Source organism: Oncorhynchus masou, chromosome 32 (genome assembly GCF_036934945.1).
Source record: "Oncorhynchus masou masou isolate Uvic2021 chromosome 32, UVic_Omas_1.1, whole genome shotgun sequence".
NCBI lineage: Eukaryota > Metazoa > Chordata > Actinopteri > Salmoniformes > Salmonidae > Oncorhynchus > Oncorhynchus masou.
In genome coordinates this window covers 21,795,322-21,820,998 of record NC_088243.1, presented here as the reverse complement: position 1 = coordinate 21,820,998, position 25,677 = coordinate 21,795,322, and the positions used below count along the sequence as shown (strand labels likewise).

At 43.1% G+C, this 25,677-nt stretch overlaps 1 protein-coding gene across 1 annotated transcript in view; it reads right to left on the bottom strand.

Annotated features, from left to right (window-relative positions):
• Positions 1-19,527, bottom strand: part of LOC135525707 (sodium/potassium/calcium exchanger 4-like) — a 42,550-nt gene extending 23,023 nt beyond the window's left edge. The window contains exons 1-2 of the mRNA XM_064953496.1: positions 18,665-19,527; positions 16,312-16,425 (exon numbers count right to left, since the gene is read on the bottom strand). Of these exons, the coding sequence (XP_064809568.1) occupies positions 16,312-16,425; positions 18,665-18,827 (277 nt within the window). The 5' untranslated portion in view covers positions 18,828-19,527. The remainder of the gene's footprint in view (positions 1-16,311; positions 16,426-18,664) is intronic.
• Between the last annotated feature and the right edge of the window lie 6,150 nt (positions 19,528-25,677).

Genomic DNA, 25,677 nt, shown 5'->3' with positions numbered 1-25,677 from the left:
GGTGCATTTATACGGAGACTTGATTACACACAGGTGGATTGTATGTAGCATCATTAGTCATTTAGGTCAACATTGGATCATTCAGAGATCCTCACTGAACTTCTGGAGAGAGTTTGCTGCACTGAAAGTAAAGGGGCTGAATAATTTTGCACGCCCAATTTTTCAGTTTTTGATTTGTTAAAAAAGTTTGAAATATCCAATAAATGTCGTTCCACTTCATGATTGTGTCCCACTTGTTGTTGATTCTTCACAAAAAAATACAGTTTTATATCTTTATGTTTGAAGCCTGAAATGTGGCAAAAGGTCGCAAAGTTCAAGGGGGCCGAATACTTTCGCAAGGCACTGTAACTTTTTGTTAAAATCTTAACTTGTCATGTTTGGAGGATAAAGAATGCTGAGTTGCATCCAAAGAACACCATACCTATTGTGAAGCATGGGTGTGGAAACATCATGCTTTGGGGCTGTTTTTCTGCAAAGGGACCAGGACGACTGTGCCTCGACCTAGGTTGCGCAAAACTAAACATGGCGGTGTTCGCCTTAGCAATCTCACTAGGATAAAGACCACCTCCATTCCTGTCATTATTGAAAGAGATCATGATACCTCACATCTCAAAATAGGGCTACTTAATGTTAGATCCCTTACTTCAAAGGCAATTATAGTCAATGAACTAATCACTGATCATAATCTTGATGTGATTGGCCTGACTGAAACATGGCTTAAGCCTGATGAATTTACTGTGTTAAATGAGGCCTCACCTCCTGGCTACACTAGTGACCATATCCCCGTGCATCCCGCAAAGGCGGAGGTGTTGCTAACATTTACGATAGCAAATTTCAATTTACAAAAAAAAAAATGACGTTTTCGTCTTTTGAGCTTCTAGTCATGAAATCTATGCAGCCTACTCAATCACTTTTTATAGCTACTGTTTACAGGCCTCCTGGGTCATATACAGCGTTCCTCACTGAGTTCCCTGAATTCCTATCGGACCTTGTAGTCATAGCAGATAATATTCTAATCTTTGGTGACTTTAATATTCACATGGAAAAGTCCACAGACCCACTCCAAAAGGCTTTCGGAGCCATCATCGACTCAGTGGGTTTTGTCCAACATGTCTCTGGACCCACTCACTGTCACAGTCATACGCTGGACCTAGTTTTGTCCCATGGAATAAATGTTGTGGATCTTAATGTTTTCCTCATAATCCAGGACTATCGGACCACCATTTTATTACGTTTGCAATTGCAACAAATAATCTGCTCAGACCCCAACCAAGGAACATCAAAAGTCGTGCTATAAATTCACAGACAACACAAAGATTCCTTGATGTCCTTCCAGATTCCCTCTGTCTACCCAATGACACCAGAGGACAAAAATCAGTTAACCACCTAACTGAGGAACTCAATTTAACCTTGCGCAATACCCTAGATGCAGTTGCACCCCTAAAAACTAAAAACATTTCTCATAAGAAACTAGCTCCCTGGTACACAGAAAATACCCGAGCTCTGAAGCAAGCTTCCAGAAAATTGGAACGGAAATGGCGCCACACCAAACTGGAAGTCTTCCGTCTAGCTTGGAAAGACAGTACCGTGCAGTACCGAAGAGCCCTTACTGCTGCTCGATCATCCTATTTTTCTAACTTAATTGAGGACAATAAGAACAATCCAAAATTCCTTTTTGATACGGTCGCAAAGCTAACTAAAAAGCAGCATTCCCCAAGAGAGGATGACTTTCACTTTAGCAGTGATAAATTCATGAACTTCTTTGAGGAAAAAATTATGATTATTAGAAAGCAAATTACAGACTCCTCTTTAAATCTGCGTATTCCTTCAAAGCTCAGTTGTCCTGAGTCTGCACAACTCTGCGTGGACCTAGGATCAAGAGAGACGCTCAAGTGTTTTAGTACTATATCTCTTGACACAATGATGAAAATAATCATGGCCTCTAAACCTTCAAGCTGCTTACTGGACCCTATTCCAACTAAACTACTGAAAGAGCTGCTTCCTGTGCTTGGCCCTCCTATGTTGAACATAATAAACGGCTCTCTATCCACCGGATGTGTACCAAACTCACTAAAAGTGGCAGTAATAAAGCCTCTCTTGAAAAAGCCAAACCTTGACCCAGAAAATATAAAAAACTATCGGCCTATATCGAATCTTCCATTCCTCTCAAAAATCTTAGAAAAGGCTGTTGCTCAGCAACTCACTGCCTTCCTGAAGACAAACAATGTATACGAAATGCTTCAGTCTGGTTTTAGACCCCATCATAGCACTGAGACGGCACTTGTGAAGGTGGTAAATGACATTTTAATGGCATCGGACCGAGGCTCTGCATCTGTCCTCGTGCTCCTAGACCTTAGTGCTGCTTTTGATACCATCGATCACCACATTCTTTTGGAGAGATTGGAAACCCAAATTGGTCTACACGGACAAGTTCTGGCCTGGTTTAGATCTTATCTGTCGGAAAGATATCAGTTTGTCTCTGTGGATGGTTTGTCCTCTGACAAATCAACTGTAAATTTCGGTGTTCCTCAAGGTTCCGTTTTAGGACCGCTGTTGTTTTCACTATATATTTTACCTCTTGGGGATGTTATTCGAAAACATAATGTTAACTTTCACTGCTATGCGGATGATACACAGCTGTACATTTCAATGAAACATGGTGAAGCCCCAAAATTGCCCTCGCTAGAAGCATGTGTTTCAGACATAAGGAAGTGGATGGCAGCAAACTTTCTACTTTTAAACTCGGATAAAACAGAGATGCTTGTTCTAGGTCCCAAGAAACAAAGAGATCTTCTGTTGAATCTGACAATTAATCTTAATGGTTGTACAGTCATCTCAAATAAAACTGTGAAGGACCTCGGCGTTACTCTGGACCCTGATCTCTCTTTTGAAGAACATATCAAGACCATTTCAAGGACAGCTTTTTTCCATCTACGTAACATTGCAAAAATCAGAAACTTTCTGTCCAAAAATGATGCAGAAAAATTAATCCATGCTTTTGTCACTTCTAGGTTAGACTACTGCAATGCTCTACTTTCCGGCTACCCGGATAAAGCACTAAATAAACTTCAGTTAGTGCTAAATACGGCTGCTAGAATCCTGACTAGAACCAAAAAATTTGATCATATTACTCCAGTGCTAGCCTCCCTACACTGGCTTCCTGTCAAAGCAAGGGCTGATTTCAAGGTTTTACTGCTAACCTACAAAGCATTGCATGGGCTTGCTCCTACCTATCTCTCTGATTTGGTCCTGCCGTACATACCTACACGTACGCTACGGTCACAAGACGCAGGCCTCCTAATTGTCCCTAGAATTTCTAAGCAAACAGCTGGAGGCAGGGCTTTCTCCTATAGAGCTCCATTTTTATGGAACGGTCTGCCTACCCATGTCAGAGACGCAAACTCGGTCTCAACCTTTAAGTCTTTACTGAAGACTCATCTCTTCAGTGGGTCATATGATTGAGTGTAGTCTGGCCCAGGAGTGGGAAGGTGAACGGAAAGGCTCTGGAGCAACGAACCACCCTTGCTGTCTCTGCCTGGCCGGTTCCCCTCTTTCCACTGGGATTCTCTGCCTCTAACCCTATTACAGGGGCTGAGTCACTGGCTTGCTGGGGCTCTCTCATGCCGTCCCTGGAGGGGGTGCGTCACCTGAGTGGGTTGATTCACTGATGTGGTCATCCTGTCTGGGTTGGCGCCCCCCCTTGGGTTGTGCCGTGGCGGAGATCTTTGCGGGCTATACTCAGCTTTGTCTCAGGATGGTAAGTTGGTGGTTGAAGATATCCCTCCAGTGGTGTGGGGGCTGTGCTTTGGCAAAGTGGGTGGGGTTATATCCTTCCTGTTTGGCCCTGTCCGGGGGTGTCCTCGGGTGGGGCCACAGTGTCTCCTGACCCCTCCTGTCTCAGCCTCCAGTATTTATGCTGCAGTAGTTTATGTGTCGGGGGGCTGGGGTCAGTTTGTTATATCTGGAGTACTTCTCCTGTCCAATTCGGTGTCCTGTGTGAATCTAAGTGTGCGTTCTCTAATTCTCTCCTTCTCTCTCTCGGAGGACCTGAGCCCTAGGACCATGCCCCAGGACTACCTGACATGATGACTCCTTGCTGTCCCCAGTCCACCTGGCCGTGCTGCTGCTCCAGTTTCAACTGACCTGAGCCCTAGGACCATGCCCCAGGACTACTTGACATGATGACTCCTTGCTGTCCCCAGTCCACCTGGCCGTGCTGCTGCTCCAGTTTCAACTGTTCTTCCTTATTATTATTCGACCATGCTGGTCATTTATGAACATTTGAACATCTTGGCCATGTTCTGTTATAATCTCTACCCGGCACAGCCAGAAGAGGACTGGCCACCCCACATAGCCTGGTTCCTCTCTAGGTTTCTTCCTAGGTTTTGGCTTTTCTAGGGAGTTTTTCCTAGCCACCGTGCTTCTACACCTGCATTGCTTGCTGTTTGGGGTTTTAGGCTGGGTTTCTGTACAGCACTTTGAGATATCAGCTGATGTACGAAGGGCTATATAAATAAATTTGATTTGATTTGATTTGACTGATTCGTGTAAAGGAAAGAATGAATGGGGACATGTATCGTGAGATTTTGAGTGAAAACCTCCTTCCATCAGCAAGGGCATTGAAGATGAAACTTGGCTGGGTCTTTCAGCATGACAATGATCCCAAACACACCGCCCGGGCAATGAAGGAGTGGCTTCGTAAGAAGCATTTCAAGGTCCTGGAGAGGCCTAGCCAGTCTCCAGATCTCTACCCCATTGAAAATCTTTGGAGGGAGTTGAAAGTCCGTGTTGCCCAGCAACAGCCCCAAAACACCACTCCTCTAGAGGAGATCTGCATGGAGGAATGGGCTAAAATACCAGCAACAGTGTGTGAAAACCTTGTGGTGACTTACATAAAATGTTTGACCTCTGTCATTGCCAACAAAGGGTATATAACAAAGTATTGAGATAAACTTTTGTTATTGACCAAATACTTATTTTCCACCATCATTTGCAAATAAATTCATTAAACATCCTACAATGTGATTTTCTGGATTTTTTTTCTCATTTTGTCTGTCATAGTTGAAGTGTACCTATGATGAAAATTACAGGCCTCTCTCATCTGTTTAAGTGGGAGAACTTTCACAATTGGTGGCTGACTAAATACTTTTTTTGCCCCACTGTATGTGGTGCCAAACTGGATCAGAACATCTACTGCTTTTTCAGTCAGGCAGGAGACCACTTCCTGCTGTAGATGAGCAAGCCAGAACTATGTGAGTGTGTTTGCCTCAAACAGCATATTTCTTCAATCAGTTTATTCCAGTTAAAAATAAAAATGATTACATGTATTTTAACAGCAACAGTTCGAAACCTAGACTTTCTTTCAACAATCATTTCTGGCTTGCTTACGGGCGGCAGGGTAGCCTAGTGGTTAGAGCGTTGGACTAGTAACCGAAAGGTTGCAAGTTCGAATCCCCGAGCTGACAAGGTACAAATCTGTCGTTCTGCCCCTGAACAGGCAGTTAACTGTTCAGGGGCAGAACTGTTCCTAGGCTGTCATTGAAAATAAGAATTTGTTCTTAACTGACTTGCCTAGTAAAATTAAGATGTACAGTAGGTCTGATCAGTCTTCATCTTTACTATTATTTGGGTTGCACTATCAGTAGCTAGCTTGCTTTGGCAAATGTTAGCTATTAGCTGTGTACAAGGCCAGGGGATTGTTCGAAAAGAAACTCACATCTACTATGATAGTTAGTACTCCCTTATTTCTGCTTATCATCACCTGGTATAAAAGGACAACAAAGCCTTGCTAGCTGACTTGCTTTTCCACTGTCGAAGCACTGTTTCCTGAAGCATTCTGCCTTGCTCTGAAAGAACTCCCTGGGTTTACCACCATGGCGTGGATGTTTGGTCAGGACGTGTCGTTTAATTCATTTGTCCGTTTTGAGAGATTCATTACTTAGCACTTCCCCGCACAAAACACATTGTGGGGGCACTGACAAGTCAGTGACAAGACAGTGCATCGTCTGCTGCTGAACGACAGCACACGACGCAGAGCTGTCGTTCAGCAGCAGATGATGCCCTGTCTGTCACTGACTTGTCAGTGCCCGCACAATGTGTTTTGTACGGGGAAGTGCTCAGTAACTTTACTCTGTCTGAACACTGCAAACACAAAGAGCAGAAGAAAGAGAAGTGGGGTTTATGATTCCTCTTTGAGCTTAAGAGTGTCTCTGTGAAATAGCCATTACTTATGACAACCATATTTAGCTACTTACTTTCATTCTCAAGACCAAGAAAAACAATTGTTAGGTATATCAAAGCCTGCTGAGATACACTACATTATGTTTATCATTGCCAAATATTAAACATATTCTAAATATGACTCCTGATTTGTAATGATGGTTGAAATTCAAGTTGAAGGATAAAAGTGATGCTGGTGCTTTATTGAAAGGGATGATGCATTTTTAGCATTAAGAAGGCATGATAATGATATAATTGCTTTTGATCTTTTTAAAGGCATAGTAAATCAATAATGAAAATACACATCTAATTATCTCAGATGAGACTCATAATTAACTCATTACATACATAATTGCTTGCTTTGTACCTGGGATATGGCTTTGCATCTTGCAGATACCAGCTGCAAGTCTACAGCTGCTAATTGTAACGATTTTCTGTTGAAGAAGGTGTGGACCAAAGGGCAGCGTGGTAAGTGTTCATTCTGTAACGATTGTCTGTTGCAGAAGGTGTGGACCAAAGGGCAGCGTGGTAAGTGTGCATTCTGTAACGGTCGTCTGTTGAAGAAGGTGTGGACCAAAGGGCAGCGTAGTAAGTGTTCATTCTGTAACGGCCATCTGTTGAAGAAGGTGTGGACCAAAGGGCAGCGTAGTAAGTGTGCATTCTGTAACGGCTGTCTGTTGAAGAAGGTGTGGACCAAAGGACAGCGTAGTAAGTGTGCATTCTGTAACGGTCGTCTGTTGAAGAAGGTGTGGACCAAAGGACAGCGTAGTAAGTGTGCATTCTGTAACGGTCGTCTGTTGAAGAAGGTGAGGAACAAAGGGCAGCGTGGTAAGTGTGCATTCTGTAACAGTCGTCTGTTGAAGAAGGTGTGGACCAAAGGGCAGCGTGGTAAGTGTTCATTCTGTAACGATCGTCTGTTGAAGAAGGTGTGGACCAAAGGGCAGCGTGGTAAGTGTTCATTCTTTTATTTCAACTGAACACTAAATAACAAAAATAACACAGAGAATGAATGAAAACCGAAACAGTTCTGTCAGGTGCAGAAACACAAAACAGAAAATAACTACCCACAAAAAACATATGGGAAAAAGCTACAAAAGTATGGTTCCCAATCAGAGACAACGATAGACAGCTGTCCCTGATTGAGAACCATACCCGGCCAAAACCACGGAATACAAAAACGTAGAGAAAGGAACATAGAATTCCCACCCAAATCATACCCTGACCAAACCAAAATAGAGACATCAAAAGCTCCAAGGTCAGGGCGTGACAGTAATGTGGAGATACTGAACATTGCTGACCGTCTTAGAAGACTAGATCTGAATATCCACCCTCTTTTCATATCATTTGTTTTTATTGAAAGGAAATTAAATGAAGGCGAGATAGATAGAGGGGTATCTGGTGTAGAGTGGATTGGTGGGGCCGGGACAAATCGCAGGCATACAGCACATTTACAATTTTAAACAACAACCATGCAAAAGCTCCTTTCTGCCTTATGCTCCAGACAGATGACCTTTGCACAGTACAGCTGTGTACTTCTCAACACCACTCCAGAAGTGACGTCAGAGTGATAATTAGGGATGGCACAACTATCGTATAATCATGTAACCGCCGATTATGGATGAAGACCATCATTTATTTAATTTTCTGGTGTAACGGACAGTGGAAGACGGGACGGCAGGGCATTAGTGCGATTGAGTCCGATTCCGTGGTTACATGGACTCTTTACAAACGTGATTTGGTTGTATAGGCAACACCTCCTTCCTGCAGCAGCAGCACATGTAGTCAGGAGTGGAGGAGAAGAGCACTGGTGAAAAAGTAACCAATTGTTATACTTGAGTAAAAGTAAAGATACCTTAATAGAAAATGACTCAAGTGAAAGTGAAAGTCACCCAGTAAAATACTACTTCAGTAAATGTCTAAAATAATTTGGTTTTAAATACACTTAAGTACCAAAAGTAAATGTAATATCTAAAATAAACTTAAGTATCAAAAGTAAAAGTATAAATAATTTCAAATTTCATATTAAGCAAATCAAACAGCACCATTTTATTGTTTTATGTTTTTTATTTAAGGCTAGCCAGGGGCCCACTCCAACACTCAGACATCATTTACAAACAAAGCATGCGTGTTTAGTGAGTCCGCCAGATCAGAGGCAGTAGGGATGATGTTTTTTTAGGGGGTAGATCAGTTTTAATATTGCAGATAGATTGTAGCTTCCATCAATGTAATTGTCTGTATCATTTCCAATCCCCCATAAAAAAAATGTAAATATATATACTGTCTGTCACGCCTTGGTCTTAGTATTTTGTGTTTTCGTTAATTAGTTGGTCAGGCCAGGGTGTGACATGGGTTTATGTTGTTGTATTTCATAGTGGGGTTTGTTAGTTATTGGGATTGCGGCTGAGTAGGGGTGTTGCATAGGTTTGGCTGCCTGAGGCGGTTCTCAATCAGAGTCAGGTGATTCTCGTTGTCTCTGATTGGGAACCGTATTTAGGTAGCCTGGGTTTCACTTTGTATTTCGTGGGTGATTGTTCCTGTCTCTGTGTAGTTTCACCAGATAGACTGTAATTAGGTTTCACATTCCGTTTTGTTGTTATTTATTTATATCAGTTATTTCATGTACCGCGATTCATTTGTTTCATTAAAAAACATGAGTAACCAACACGCTGCATTTCGGTCCGACTCTCATTCAACAAACGAAGAAAGCTGTTACACTGTCATTCAAAAGTTTGGGGTCACTTAGAAATGTCCTTGTTTTTTAAAGAAAAGCACATTTTCTGTCCATTAAAATAATGACAAATTGATCAGAAATACAGTGTAGACATTGTTAATGTTATAAATGACTATTGTACCTGGAAATGGATGATTTTTAATGGAATATCTACATACTGTAGGCATACAGAGGCCCATTATCAGCAACCATCACTCCTGTGTTCCAATGGAACGCTGTGTTAGCTAATCCAAGTTTATAATTTTAAAAGGCTAATTGATCATTAGAAAACCCTTTTGCAATTATGTTAGCTAAGCTGAAAACTGCTATTCTGATTAAAGAAGCAATACAACTGGCCTCGTTTAGACTAGTCACAACTAAAACTGTATCTGGAGCATCAGCATTTGTGAGTTTGATTACAGGTTCAAAATGCCCAGAAACAAAGTACTTTCTTCTGAAACTCGTCAGTCTATTCTTGTTCTGAGAAATGAAGGCTATTCCATGTGAGAAATTGCCAAGAAACTGAAGATCTCGAACAACGCTGTTTACAACTCCCTTCATAGAACGGCACAAACTGGCTATAACCAAAATAGAAAGAGGAGTGAGAGGCCCCGGTGCACAACTGAGCAAGAGGACATGTACATTAGTGTCTAGTTAAAGAAACAGACGCCTCACAAGTTCTCAACTGGCAGCTTCATTAAATAGTACCCGCAAAACACCAGTCTCAACATCAACAGTGAAGAGCTCCCTGACCAAGGCCCCTCTCCCCCGATTGCTCAGTTTGGCAGGGCGGCCAGCTCTAGGAAGAGTCTTGGTGGTTCCAAACTTCTTCCATCAAAATTCAATCTAGAATTGGCTTCCTATTTCGCAAAACAAAGCATAGTTCACTCATGCTGCCAAACAAACCCTCGTAAAACGGACCATCCTTTCGATCCTTCGGCGATGTAATTGACAAAATAGCCTCCAACACTCTACTCAACAAATTGGATGCAGTCTATCACAGTGCCATCCGTTTTGTCACCAAAGCCCCATATACTACCCACCACTGCGATCTGTATGCTCTCGTTGGCTGGCCCTCGCACAGATCACTTCACATGTACATAGCTCATCTGTAAATAGCCCATCCAATCTACCTCATCCCCATACTGTATTTTTTTTATCTTTCTCTTTAAACCCCAGTATCTCTACTTGCACAGTCATCTTCTGCAGATCCTACCATTCCAGTGTTTAATTGCTATTTTCTAAGTACTTTGCTACCATGGCCTACTTATTGCTTTACCTCTCTTATCCTACCTCATTTGCACATGCTGTTTATAGATTGTTCTACTGTATTATTGATTGTATGTTTGTTTATTCCATGTGTAACTCTGTGGTGTTGTATGTGTCTAACTGCTTTGCTTTATCTTGGCCAGGTCGCAGTTGCAAATGAGAACTTGTTCTCAACTAGCCTACCTGTTAACTAAAGGTGAAATTTAAAAAAAAATGTCAAAAAAGAATGATGGAGGCCACTGTGTTCTTGGGGACATTCAATGCTGCAGAAATGTTTTTGGTACACTTTCCCAGATCTGTGCCTTGACACAAACCTGTCCCGGAGCTCTATGGACAATTCCTTCTACCTCATTACTTTGTTTTTGCTCTGACATGCACTGTCAACTGTGGGAACTTATAAAACAGGTGGGAGCAGGTTTTGTATCATCACTTACATTGTAAAATTATATGTTTTTAATCTGCCGTCCTTTTGCATATCAGTTCATAACCATGTGCCATGGAATCGGCACATCGAAAATCTCTTCGCAACTATTTTTCAATCTATATGGTACAGCTACCATTTCTTGGGTCCTTAAATGAAACTGATATACTTTTTATTTATCACAATTTTCTTTAACCAATTTTGGTCTTTAATGCAGGGCCGACAGACAAGTTCCTTAACTCCTCCCCCTTCCTCTTTCCTCCTCCATTTTTGCGGTAATGCTGCAATTAGTTGGTTGTAATTTTGGTTGGAGCAGACATTTCCATATATTTTTGTTAGCTGCATGTGTGACATAACTCCACCAGTCCTATTTATGATATAATTTATAAAGATGATATATATATATATATATATATATATATATATATATATATATATATATATATATATATATATATATATATATATACTGTATATATATACAGCTACTGTATATATGTGATGCTTCCGCTCGTCCTTCTTGCTGTAGCAAGGGAATGCTTTGATGTTTATTTGACATGAGGACAATTAATGTTTAGCAGTTCCCTCAAGATTAAAACTGCACATTATGACCACTTAGATATGGTAATTAAGTATTTTCTAAGTCTCAGAGTGGCATTCGTATTGCAAGAATAACATTCATGGTTTAACATCAAACAGGCAAAGTGTCAATACAGTGATGATGAGATGGGGATGGCAGCCGTTTTATTGGCTCTTAACCAACTGTGCTATTTTGTTAGTTTTTCACATTGTTTGTAACTTATTTTGTACATAATGTTTAGTCCCAGGGTCCTTAGCTTATTGATGAGCTTTGAGGGCGCTATGGTGTTGAACGCTGCGCTGTTGTCAATGAACAGAATTCTCACATAGGTGTTCCTTTTGTCCAGTTGTGAAAGGGCAGTGTAGAGTGCAATAGAGATTGAGTCATCTGTTGATCTGTTGGGGCGGTATGCGAACTGGATTGGGTATAGTGTATCCGGGATGATGGTGTTGATGTGAGCTATGACCAGCCTTTCAAAGCATTTCATGGCTACAGATGTGAGTGTTACGGGGCATAGTCAGTAAGGCAGGTTACCTTAGTGTTCTTGGGCACATGGACTATGGTGGTCTGCTTGAAACATGTAGGTATTACAGACGGGTTCAGGGAGAGGTTGAAAATGTCAGTGAAGATACTTGCCAGTTGGTTAGGGCATGCTCTGAGTACTCACATCAGATACAGATAGCGAGATCACACAGTCGTCCAGAACAGCTGGTGCTCGCATGCATGGTTCAATTAAAATCACCGGCCACTATAAGCGTCGCCTCTGGATGTGCATTTTCTTGCTTTCTTATGGCCTGGTACAGCTCGTTGAGTGTGGTCCGACGGCCAGCATCGATTTGTGGTAGTAAATAGAGAGCTATGAAAAATATAGCTGAAAACTTGGTAAATAGTACCTCGAGACATCCTTAATATTAGAGATTGCGCACCAGCTGTTGTTAACAAAGAGACACACACCTCCCTCCTTCACCCGAAGCTGCCATTCGGCCGTGACGATGCATAGAAAAAACATCTATTAAATCAAATCAAATAAAGTTTATTTGTCACGTCCGCCGAATACAACAGTGAAATGCTTACTTACAGGCTCTAACCAACAGTGCAAAAAAGGTGTTAGGTGAACAATAGGTAAGTAAAGAAATAAAACAACAGTAAAAAGACAGGCTATCTACAGTAGCGAGGTTATAAAAGTACCGAGGCTACATACAGACACCGGATAGTCAGGCTGATTGAGGTAGTATCTACATGTAGATATGGTTAAAGCGACTATGCATATATGATGAACAGAGAGTAGCAGTAGCATAAAAGAGGGGTTGGCGGGTGGCGGGACACAATGCAGATAGCCCGGTTAGCCAATGTTCGGGAGCACTGGTTGGTCGGCCCAATTGAGGTAATATGTACATGAATGTATAGTTAAAGTGACTATGCATATATGATACACAGAGAGTAGCAGCAGCGTAAAAAGCGGGTTTGGGGGGTGTTGGGGGGGCACACAATGCAAATAGTCTGGGCAGCCATTTCATTATTTCTTATGGCTTGGGGGTAACAAGTGTTGAGAAGCCTTTTTGTCCTAGACTTGGCACTCCGGTACAGCTTGCCATGCGGTAGTAGAGAGAACAGTCTATGACTGGGGTGTCTGGGGGTTTTTTTTTCTTTTTTTTTAGGGCCTTGTTCTGACACCGCCTGGTGCAGAGGTCCCGGATGGCAGGCAGCTTAGCCCCAGTGATGTACTGGGCCGTACGCACTGCCCTCTGTAGTGCCTTGCAGTCAGAGGCCGAGCAATTTCCGTACCAGGCAGTGATGCAACCAGTCAGGATGCTCTCGATGTTGCAGCTGTAGAACCTTTTCAGGATCTCAGGACCCATGCCAAGTCTTTTTAGTTTCCTGAGTGGGAATAGGCTTTGTCGTGCCCTCTTCACGACGGTCTTGGTGTGTTTGGACCATTCTAGTTTGTTGTTGATGTGGACCCCGAGGAACTTGAAGCTCTCAACCTGCTCCAGATGTAGAGTATATTATCCATGTCCTTGTTCATACTCCCAAGAAACATAGGATATTACAGTTCTTCAGGTGCCTTTGATGGGATAGTCTGGAACGGCGCTCGTACACTTTGTTCTCTAGTGATTGTATGTTCGCCAATAGAACGAAGGATGTCTCGTCTCGTCAGGGATTTGCAAATCTTGCGCCGTCTCATTCTCTTCGAGTTCCGGGGATTGGGGCCTGTTCCGGAATGAGCCGTATATACACAGCTGTTCTGATGTCCAATGTTCTGAGGTCCAGAAGCTGTTTTCGGTCATAGGAAATGATGGCGTAAATATTATGTACAAAGAAAGTTTGGATTAGTGTAAAAAAAAAACACACAAAATTGCAGAATTGGTCAGGAGCTCGTAAGATGGTAGCTATGCACTGCAGCGCCAACCTACTGTTTTGGCCCTCTCTCTCCCTCTCCATTTCCCTCTCTCTTTCTCTCTCTCTCTCTCACTTTACCACACCAGCTCTCTCAACCTCTGAATTCTCAGTTATGAAAAGCCAACTGACATTTCCTCCTGAGGTTCTGACCTGTTGCACCCTCTACAACCACAGTGGTTATTATTTGACCCTGCTGGTCATCTATGAATGTTTGAACCTCTTTCAGAACGATCTGGCCTTAATGGCCATGTACTCTTATAATCTCCACCAGGCACAGCCAGAAGAGGACTGGCCACCCCGAAGAGCCTGGTTCCTCTCTAGGTTTCTTCCTTGGTTCCTGCTTTTCTAGTGAGTTTTTCCTAGCCACTGTGCTTCTACATCTGCATCGCTTGCTCTTTGGGGTTTTAGGCTGGGTTTCTGTGTCAGCACTTTGTGACATCTGCTGATGTAAAACGGGCTTCATAAATTCATTTGATTAATTAATTGATTGCACTATAAGGCCTTCTGAATGTCTGCTTCACGGACTGAACTCGCCAGATGTGTTTTACTCTATTCTGAATTCATAAAATATTTCCAGTTAGTTAATTCAGCACTCAGAGGTTAGGTGCTGTGCCTTGATGTTTGCAATTCATCTACTATACCACCAGAAATGTGCCCAGTTGTTCAAAAGGATGGCAATGTGTATGTCAACACAGGCTAGGCAGTGTGAACAGCTAAACTACAACTTGCTTTTTTGTTAATGATGACTGCATGTTATCCCATTTGAATAACTTCAGTCTTTCAAATTAACAGAGTAATAACATGTTTGTGTCGTCAGTGGTTTTCTAAGGTTTGTGTTTGTCCCTGCTTTTTTCTGACGTGTGAGTAGCAGTCTATACAGCTCACTGCTGTATTGTGGTCTAAAAATAGCACAATCTTCTATTATTAGACAGCACATCCAAGGTCCTGTCAGGAAGGAGACTATCAGCACATCAATGGTCCTGTCAGAAAGGAGACTATCGGCACATCAATGGTCCTGTCAGGAAGGAGAATATCAGCATATCCAAGGTCCTGTCAGGAAGGAGACTATCAGCACATCAATGGTCCTGTCAGGAAGGAGACTATCAGCACATCAATGGTCCTGTCAGGAAGGAGACTATCTGAAGCTAAGCAGGGTTGGTCCTGGTCAGTCCCTGGATTGGAGACCAGATGCTGCTGGAAGTGGTGTTGGAGGGCCAGTACGAGGCACTCTGTCCTCTGGTCTAAAAGAATATCCCAATGCCAAAGGGCAGTAATTAGGGACACTGCACTGTGCAGGGTGCCGTCTTTCGGATGGGACGTTACACGGGTGTCCTGACTCTCTGAGGTCATTAAAGATACCATGGCACTTATCGTAAGAGTAGGGGTGTTAACCCTGGTGTCCTGGCTAAATTCCCAATCTGACCCTCAAACCATCACAGTCACCTAATAATCCCCAGTTTACAATTGGCTCATTCATCCCCCTCCTCTCCCCTGTAACTATTCCCTAGGACGTTGATGCAAATGAGGATGTGTTCTCAGTCAACTTACCTGGTAAAATAATGGATAAATAAAAATAAATAAATAAAGGGGACTATCAGCACATCAATGGTCCTGTCAGGAAAGGGACTATCAGCACATCAACGGTCCTGTCAGGAAAGGGACTATCAGCACATCAATGGTCCTGTCAGGAAAGGGACTATCAGCACATCAACGGTCCTGTCAGGAAAGGGACTATCAGCACATCAACGGTCCTGTCAGGAAATGAACTATCAGCACTGGTGTGTGCTGTTCTGATGCAGAAGGTTGTGTATGTTATTATAGCATCAATATGAACACATAAGTGCATCAAAAATGAACCAATGCTAAATCAATATACCCTCAGAAAAAGATCAAATTGAGACCAGCTCCAAAAGGGGAAGGTGAACACACAGCAATGAAAAGCTTTATTTAAAATGTCAGGATACCACCGTCTTTTCTGCCATGACATTATCATTTGTTACGTTCAGAATTTTGAAATGTTTATGTGAGGAACAGAACATCATGGTTTTGGGTTTGCATGCTGAACTGGAACAGTAATTGAGCTTGCTTTCTGTCAGGCTTCAGTCCTCTGCTCTCTCTCGCTCGCTCTCTCTCCTTATCGCCTACATAATGAAGATTTACAGCTCTGTCCTGTGCCTCCAACACTAACTCATCTCATTTGTCATTCAGTTGGAGGCTCCACCCACCCACCTGGACACCCAGGTTGCCCACATTTGCAAATCTCATCTGCACCACAACCACAGTAGTAAAAACTGTGGCTCTTCTGACGAACAATAGACTAACTAGAGAGCTAGTGGTGGTAGATTTAGTGAAACATCTAAGGCAACCAATATTTTCGCATCTCACTCCATCTGTTCTTTTTCTAACTGACTCAGAGTATGTGGAGGCTGTAGGAAACATGAGGGCTGTGCCATTGTATAACACTCTCTGAAGAGCTTTCCTATGAAGTCCTCCCAAGCTGCAGTAGCTGGCTGGTTGTTCAGATTTAGGGTACAGTGCAGTACCTAGCTCTGTGCAGGTATAAGATACACAACATGGCTCCAGACAAAATTAGGGTTCACTACCACACTGCCTTGTTCAGTGCAGGTTTAGAGACATTATCTGGCTAACTGCAGGTTTAGGGTATAGGGTTAGGGTAATGGTAGGGGTAGAGGGTTAGGGAACACTACCTACCTGGCTCAGTGCAATTCTTATCCAGTGTGTTATTGTCCCCGTCCAAGGCCATCAGCCTGCGTCCCAGACGGTCAGATGTGTCAGCCAGCCGCTGCTCCAGGACCAGACCATGTCCTACAACAGGAAAGAGACAGGTATTGAACCCCTCCCCACTTGGAGAATCCCTGGAAATAAATCTAGGAAGGTCTAACCAGCAAGTCAGAAGCTTAAAATGTAGTTAGGACTAACCAATACTATAAGGATGGCAGTCTATAATATTTATTGAGCTCTGTGTTGTGCTTTATCAAACTTATCAACATATAAATCACCTGATGCCACTGTGTGACTGAATATAATGGGACTCATTTGTATGTAAAACAACAAGCCTGCTTACAACGGACAAGACAGTGCTATTTCCAGCTCTAACAGTGGCTTGTCTGTGGTGATGTATCTTCCATCCTCTTATGCATGATATCATTTGTTATAATCCCTTAAGCTCCTTGTTATTCTGGGGCGGCAGGTAGCCTAGTGGTTAGAGGTTTGGGCCAGTAACCGAAAGGTTGCTTGATCGAATCCCTGAGCTGACAAGGTACAAATCTGTTGTTCTGCCCCTGAACAAGGCAGTTAACCCACTGTTCCCTGGTAGGCTGTCAGTGTAAAAAAATAATTTGTTAAAATACATTCTAATACATTCTAATACAATTAGTGAACTCTCTCTTTGACAGATTTTATATGTTGATGTTCAAATCAGGGGTTGGAACAGTTTCAGGGGGAAAAAACTACATCCGGAAAATAACAAAGTTATTTGAGGAAGGGAAACAAAACCGGAAACGAATGTGATCTCTGGTGTCCCTGAAAATAACCGTTATCTTCTCATCTTGGGAACCGGTTAATAATGTAATTTATTGTTCCAAAATGTTTCCTAATGTCTCGTATATAATTATGTAAAACAGTGAAGTTATGATGCTAGTAATAGCCTAAACACATTCCAATTCACGTCAACCCATGATGCTCAGTGCTTCAAGCAATTATCTGTCCATCAAACATGTAAACAACTAGTTAACCCATTCCATAGCGCTGCTCTATCCAAGCAAATTGGTGGATTTAGATTTGATCAGGATCCCCATTAGCCAACACCAATGGTAACAGCTAGTCTTCCTGGGGTCCGACACATAACGAAAAAGACATTAAAGACAAAACTGTACATACTCATTTGAGTAAATTCATGAGCTAAATTTAAAAACAATGTTTGATTTTAGGAGGTAAAAAAATCTATGAAAAGGAGCAAAATGAACTGTTACTTTTTGGGGGTTTGAACCGGTTCAACTTTATTATGCTGGTCAGAGCACTGGAACGGAACCAAACAAGTATGGGTTCTGCTCTGAATGGAACGATTGGAAAATCATTTCGGTTCCAACACCTGGTTCAACTCGATAGCGCCCTATTATGTTCAAACAGGGACATACAACTACAGAGACATCTTTTATGGCACAATATAAAAATGGGTCTTATGATACAGCGACCCCCAATGCAAGTGTAAAGTGAAATGATAAGTCGGAGAGAATTTACACACCAGCCCTGTGACTTGTGTGTGTGTGTGTGTGCGTGTGTGTGCGTGCGTGTGTGGTCTCCAAAAACCCACCCAGCAGGCCAGGGACCCACCCCCGCACCCCCCAAACCGACATGGTCTCCACAAACCCACCCAGCAGGCGAGGGACCCACCCCCGCGCCCCCCAAGGCGACAGAGACAGCACATGTCAAACCAAATGAATGACAAAAACAAACATGTCTATGACCATCTTGAAGAAGGGAATACAGTATTTGGTGTAAATCAAAACTGACTGAGAATGACCTACCACTCACATTATATTATAGAACCTGCACACACACACTGCGATTACCTCTCCACTCGAATCAGTCAGGGCCATAAATTATACTTTTATGAGTGTCCCAGATGCAGTGGGTATAAACACAATCTACAAACAGAACACTCAGGTGTGCTGCCTGCCTGCCCAGTTTAAATGATGAGCAGCCTACATGTCATTTTTGTTGAAAATGCAAGAATCTCCCAAAATGGTACATGACGCGCATGGCACAAAAAACACAAATCTCCATCCCGAACCATGGTTATTATTATAGCGTCCCGCTATGCCGATTCTAGTGGATTTATATTCTGAAGCAGGCAAGCAGAAGGACCTTTTGAGACATAATGTCATAGATGTATGATATATTATTTTGGCACCAATGCAGTGGGTGCCAATTTGCGCAATCACATCATGAAATTCATTTTTTGTTCCACACAGTCCGGTGGTTATAAACGCGTCCCCCCCCCCGGGCCAACCCTGGGACCCCTTTCCCCTCGTATTCTTCTCACCTGTTTTTGTGAGCAGGGCGGACATGCACCATGCCAAACATAGAATACTGCAGATAAAACAGACTTGAACGAAAAGCATCTGTCTCCTCTTGCGAACTTTGAAGATTTTAGCTATAGCTCTCTTTTTTGACATGGTGCAGTTCTGCTCCGGTAGAGGCTCCATGTCTGTACCGTACGCGGGGAACAGGCTGGGGTATAGCGGACAGCAGGCTCGTCCTCCTCCCTATCACTGCAGATAGCGTCCCACTCAGCGCCGTGCCACAGATGGTTCGGACCGCAGAAATCACCCGAGTAGGCCTATAGTTTTAAACAGCAAAGGGTCGGGTTGCCGTCCTCATTTCAAATAGCCGAGGCGCGGATCTCTGACGGAGGCAGCGGAGCGAACAGCTCGCATGTGTGAATGTGTGAGCTCAGTCCCCGCTCCCTGGGAGCCGCAGGGAAAACACTACTCAGATGTTGGATTATGAAAACCGCACGTGGGAATTGTGTCCTGTGGCGAGAGAATGCTGCTATAGTGTAATCAAATTAAATTACACAATCTCCCCATTATTATATAGGCATGCAAGTGAGACTACAGCGTAGGCTACACGTTTATTCAAAATATACCACTATTTCTCAAGCCGCCGACAGCCCTTTTATATGTCCCCATGTGCACCCGTCAATCTGTCCACCGTGGATTCTTGACAACAAGGTTGATTTATTGGCAGTTGAAAATAGGTCATTCTCCAATATTGTTCCATCCGCTTGGTATTGTCTCCTTCTCCCCAAAATGCTCAGGGGCTAAAACATTATCAGCAAAAATATTAGCTCATCCCCACACTTTCGTTCCATGACAGCGCGCGCTCCCCCACATGCAGCGGCAACTTCTACATGTGAGTGGAATGTACACGTGACGCTGCTCCTCCATGGTGGTAGCCTACAACTATGCCTGCATCTACCAGCCTACTCTATCCATCCATCCTAGGTGGGAAAAAAATGGCCAGCTGCCGGTATCTACTGGCCTACTCTGTCCATCCTACCTTCCTGGCCTAAATTGGTCATCTTACTGATGCAGGACAGAATTGCAGAAGTAGTAAAAGTAAAATCAAATCGAATCAAATCAAATTTTATTGGTCACATACACATGATTAGCAGATGTTAATGCGAGTGTAGCGAAATGCTTGTGCTTCTAGTTCCGACAATGCAGTAATAACCAACAAGTAATCTAACTAACAATTCCAAAACTACTGTCTTATACACACAAGTGTAAGGGGATAAAGAATATGTACATAAAGATATTTGAATGGGTGATGGTACAGAGCAGCATAGGCAAGATACAGTAGATGGTATCGAGTACAGTATATACATATGAGATGAGTATGTAAACAAAGTGCCATAGTTAAAGTGGCTGGTGATACATGTATTACATAAAGATGCAGTAGATGATATAGAGTAAAGTATATACGTATACATATGAGATGAATAATGTAGGGTATGTAAACATTATATTAGGTAGCATTGTTTAAAGTGGCTAGTGATATATTTTACATCATTTCCCATCAATTCCCATTATTAAAGTGGCTGGAGTTGAGTCAGTGTGTTGGCAGCAGCCACTCAATATTAGTGGTGGCTGTTTAACAGCCTGATGGCCTTGAGATAGAAGCTGTTTTTCAGTCTCTCGGTCCCAGCTTTGATGCACCTGTACTGACCTCGCCTTCTGGATGATAGTGGGGTGAACAGGCAGTGGCTCGGGTGGTTGTTGTCCTTGATGATCTTTATGGCCTTCCTGTAACATCGGGTGGTGTAGGTGTCCTGGAGGGCAGGTAGTTTGCCCCCGGTGATGCGTTGTGCAGACCTCACTACCCTCTAGAGAGCCTTACGGTTGTGGGCGGAGCAGTTGCCGTACCAGGCAGTGAAACAGCCCGCCAGGATGCTCTCGATTGTGCATCTGTAGAAGTTTGTGAGTGCTTTTGGTGACAAGCCGAATTTCTTCAGCCTCCTGAGGTTGAAGAGGCGCTGCTGCGCCTTCTTCACGATGCTCTCTGTGTGGGTGGACCAATTCAGTTTGTCTGTGATGCCGAGGAACTTAAAACTTACTACCCTCTCCACTACTGTTCCATCGATGTGGATAAGGGGGTGTTCCCTCTGCTGTTTCCTGAAGTCCACAATCATCTCCTTAGTTTTGTTAATGTTGAGTGTGAGGTTATTTTCCTGACACCACACTCCGAGGGCCCTCACCTCCTCCCTGTAGGCCGTCTCGTCGTTGTTGGTAATCAAGCCTACCACTGTTGTGTCTTCCACAAACTTGATGATTGAGTTGGAGGCGTGCGTGGCCACGCAGTCGTGGGTGAACAGGGAGTACAGGAGAGGGCTCAGAACGCACCCTTGTGGGGCCCCAGTGTTGAGGATCAGCGGGGTGGAGATGTTGTTGCCTACCCTCACCACCTGGGGGCGGCCCATCAGGAAGTCCAGTACCCAGTTGCACAGGGCGGGGTCGAGACCCAGGGTCTCTCGCTTGATGACGAGCTTGGAGGGTACTATGGTGTTAAATGCTGAGCTGTAGTCGATGAACAGCATTCTCACATAGGTATTCCTCTTGTCCAGATGGGTTAGGGCAGTGTGCAGTGTGGTTGAGATTGCATCGTCTGTGGACCTATTTGGGCGGTAAGCAATTTGGAGTGGGTCTAGGGTGTCAGGTAGGGTGGAGGTGATATGGTCCTTGACTAGTCTCTCAAAGCACTTCATGAGTACGGAAGTGAGTGCTACGGGGTCGTTTAGCTCAGTTACCTTAGCTTTCTTGGGAACAGGAACAATGGTGGCCCTCTTGAAACATGTGGGAACAGCAGACTGGGATAGGGATTGATTGAATATGTCTGTAAACACACCAGCCAGCTGGTACGCTGCATGCTCTTAGGGCGCGGCTGGGGATGCCGTCTGGGCCTGCAGCCTTGCGAGGGTTAACACGTTTAAATGTTTTACTCACCTCGGCTGCAGTGAAGGAGAGTCCACATGTTTTCATTGCAGGCCGTGTCAGTGGCACTGTATTGTCCTCAAAGCGGACAAAAAAGTTATTTAGTCTGCCTGGGAGCAAGACATCCTGGTCCGTGACGGGGCTGGTTTTCTTTTTGTAATCCCTGATTGACTGTAGACCCTGCCACATACCTCTTGTGTCTGATCCGTTGAATTGAGATTCTACTTTGTCTCTATACTGACGCTTAGCTTGTTTGATGGCCTTGCGGAGGGAATAGCTGCACTGTTTGTATTTGGTCATGTTTCCGGTCACCTTGCCCTGATTAAAAGCAGTGGTTCGTGCTTTCAGTTTCACGCGAATGCTGCCATCAATCCACAGTTTCTGGTTTGGGAATGTTTTAATCGTTGCTATGGGAACGACATCTTCAACGCACGTTCTAATGAACTCGCACACCGAATCAGCGTATTCGTCAATGTTGTTGTCTGACGCAATACGAAACATATCTCAGTACGATGGAAGCAGTCTTGGAGTGTGGAATCAGATTGGTCGGACCAGCGTTGGACAGACCTCAGCGTGGGAGCTTCTTGTTTTAGTTTCTGTCTGTAGGCAGGGATCAACAAAATGGAGTCGTGGTCAGCTTTTCCGAAAGGAGGGCGGGGCATGGGCCTTATATGCGTCGTGGAAGTTAGAATAGTTAAAATCGACAGTAAATTATCGTAATAGTTAAAGCTGAAGTATGTAACTTTTTGGATAGCGGCTAAATTCACGTAGAAAAGTTATTTATAGATCTGTCATTCTCATTGAAAGCAAGTCTAAGAAGTGGTAGATCTGTTCTTTGTGTGCAATTTCTATGCTCCTGTTTTTAAGTTTCCTTTTTGCATCTTTTTGACTACTTTTGGTTTTGTACACCAGCTTCAAATAGTTGAAAATACAATATTTTTGGTAATTGAACATATATTTTACAGCGGTTTAGATGGTACAATGATTCTTTACTATACTATGCATTGCTTTTTTTGTCACATAAACTGAAATTAAGCTAACTATTAGCATTTTAGCAACCAGTAAATGTCAGAAATGTCTGCATATTGCACCTTTATATGCATTAATTCATGTTAAATGAATCACTTGCATGTTTAGTATTTTATCCTTATTGAAACAGATTATTTTTGGTGACTGTGACGTTACAGGTTATTTGTATTATTATTAAATATATATATTTACAATTGCAAATATTTGATCAAACTCATATTATGGTTAAATAAATTATTTACAAATAATTTGTGTTCCTCAATAAAACTTTACAGCATCCTGTTGTTGAGATGGATTGCCCACCTCAACAACAGCAACAGCCCCTTCACATTACACTCCATGCAGTTTGGCTTCAGAGCAAAACACTCCACAGAAACAGCCAACTGCTTTCTTCTGGAAAATGTGGACAAAGGGGGCGTTGTTGGGGCTGTATCTCCAGACCTAAGGAAAGCTTTTGATACTGTTAACCATGAGGATCTCATCACAAAACTGTCCAAGTTCAACTTTTCCCCAGATGCCTTGAGATGGATGAAATCATACATTGAAGGCGGAACCCAGTGTGTCAGAGTGAGCAATGAGCTGTCGCCCACTCTCGGCTATGATGTGGGTGTTCCCCAAGTGTCAATACTGGGGTCCCTCCTGTACAGCCTGTACAAAAATGATCTACTGGGTTTGTAGTTTAAATGCATGCAGATGATACAGTGATATATGTGCATGCAAAGAGCAAACAACAAGCTGCACAAGAACTACCTACTGTAATTGTCCAGGTTACAAAGTGTCTCTGTGACTCATGTTTGCATCTCGATGGGAAAAAAACAGTCTGCATGTTCTTCACAGAGAGGGCAACTGATGCTACTGAGCCAGATGTCTATGTGTCAGGGGAGAAGCTCCAGGTGGTATCCTTGGTATCATACTTTATTCCAACCTCTCTTTTAAAAAGCAGGTGAAAAAGGTAACTCAAATAACCAAATTCAACCTAGCTAATTTCCGATTCAAACAAAATTGTTTGACTACAGAGGTAGCAAAACTGTATTTCAAATCCATGATACTCCCCCACGTAACATACTGCTTGACTAGTTGGGCCCAAGCTTGCTGTACAACATTAAAACCCATTCAGTCTGTCTACAAACAGGCTCTCAAAGTGCTTGATAGAAAGCCATCATCACTGTTACATCCTCAGAAAGTATGGGCTCCTGAGTCAGGAAAAATCTTGTGCAATACACCAACGCGTCTTGTATTCAAGATCCTAAATGGCCTCCACTTAGTACTTTTGTTATTGCATAGAATAAACCATATCTTAAATCCTATATTTTCAGCATAAGCTACAGATGAATAAAATGGCGGGGGCCTGTGCCCCTCTAGATTTAATGGGCTGGTAGTAACAGAGACCAGTTGGTTGTAATGTAACTGGTTATATAAAATCTCATCAACCAGTAAACCTTTTACAACTAAAAAATGACCTTATTTAAACTTTTCCGGTGACCTGAAGGAACCACATGGTTTGGAGGGTGATGAAGACATTGAACACAACACACTGACTCCTTCTATCTGTTTCATATTATCAGTGCCAGTGGTGGCTGGTGGCTGGTGAGGGGAGGATGGCTCATACTAATAGCTGGAATGGAATAAATTGAACTGAATCCACCTCCTGGAAATCATGGGTTCGATACTGTTCCATTAACTCTGTCCCAGCCATTACAATGAGCCGTCCTCTGATTCAAAGTGCAACCAGCCGTCACTGATCAGTGCATGATATCAGTCAATGGTGCATTACCTGAAGAGCACTGGGTCTCCATGCAAAATAAAACGTTATTTTGTTTTTGCTGATTTCAGTTGAAAGGATCAGGGGTGGCTACAATCAGGAGACCAGTCATCTGATTCCAGGCCAGGCATGGGCTACAATCAGGAGACCAGTCATCTGATTCCAGGCCAGGCATGGGCTACAATCAGGAGATCAGTCATCTGATTCCAGGCCAGGCATGGGCTACAATCAGGAGATCAGTCATCTGATTCCAGGCCAGGCATGGGCTACAATCAGGAGACCAGTCATCTGATTCCAGGCCAGGCATGGGCTACAATCAGGAGATCAGTCATCTGAGTCCAGGCCAGGCATGGGCTACAATCAGGAGATCAGTCATCTGATTCCAGGCCAGGCATGGGCTACAATCAGGAGACCAGTCATCTGATTCCAGGCCAGGCATGGGCTACAATCAGGAGACCAGTCATCTGATTCCAGGCCAGGCATGGGCTACAATCAGGAGATCAGTCATCTGATTCCAGGCCAGGCATGGGCTACAATCAGGAGACCAGTCATCTGATTCCAGGCCAGGCATGGGCTACAATCAGGAGATCAGTCATCTGAGTCCAGGCCAGGCATGGGCTACAATCAGGAGACCAGTCATCTGATTCCAGGCCAGGCATGGGCTACAATCAGGAGATCAGTCATCTGAGTCCAGGCCATGGGCCAGACAAAGCCTAAGCTCTATGACATCATGTGACGTGCTGCCCAGAGAGAGAGAGAAACACACTTCCTTCTTTGTGTTTCTCACAGCAGTAGTCTGGCAGTAGCAGCAGGGACAGGCATTGGAGCAACCACCCACGCCAAGGTTGTGGGGGATCTCATACATATACAAGAAACGTATTCACTCACTGCATTTTAAGTTGCTCTGGATAAAATTGCCTGCTGAACGGAATATTGGCCTTTCAGTTTAAGAGCAATCATATGCCTCATAAGCAGCCCACTCCTTCATAGAACATAGAAGACACAATAAGCATATTTAATCATGACCTACAACAATAACACCGTGCTGAGAATAAAATACTTATACATGATGCATAGTAGAACACTTGGGGAGTTAAGACATATCCTGAAATCATTTTAATATCTATGTATTCAAATATATATATTTGTATGTATGTCTGTATTTGTATGTATATATTTATATATATTTGTATGTAACTGTATGTATTTGTATGTAACTCAAATATATATACTTATATGTAACTTATGTAGGCTAAGTGAGATGCATGTAGG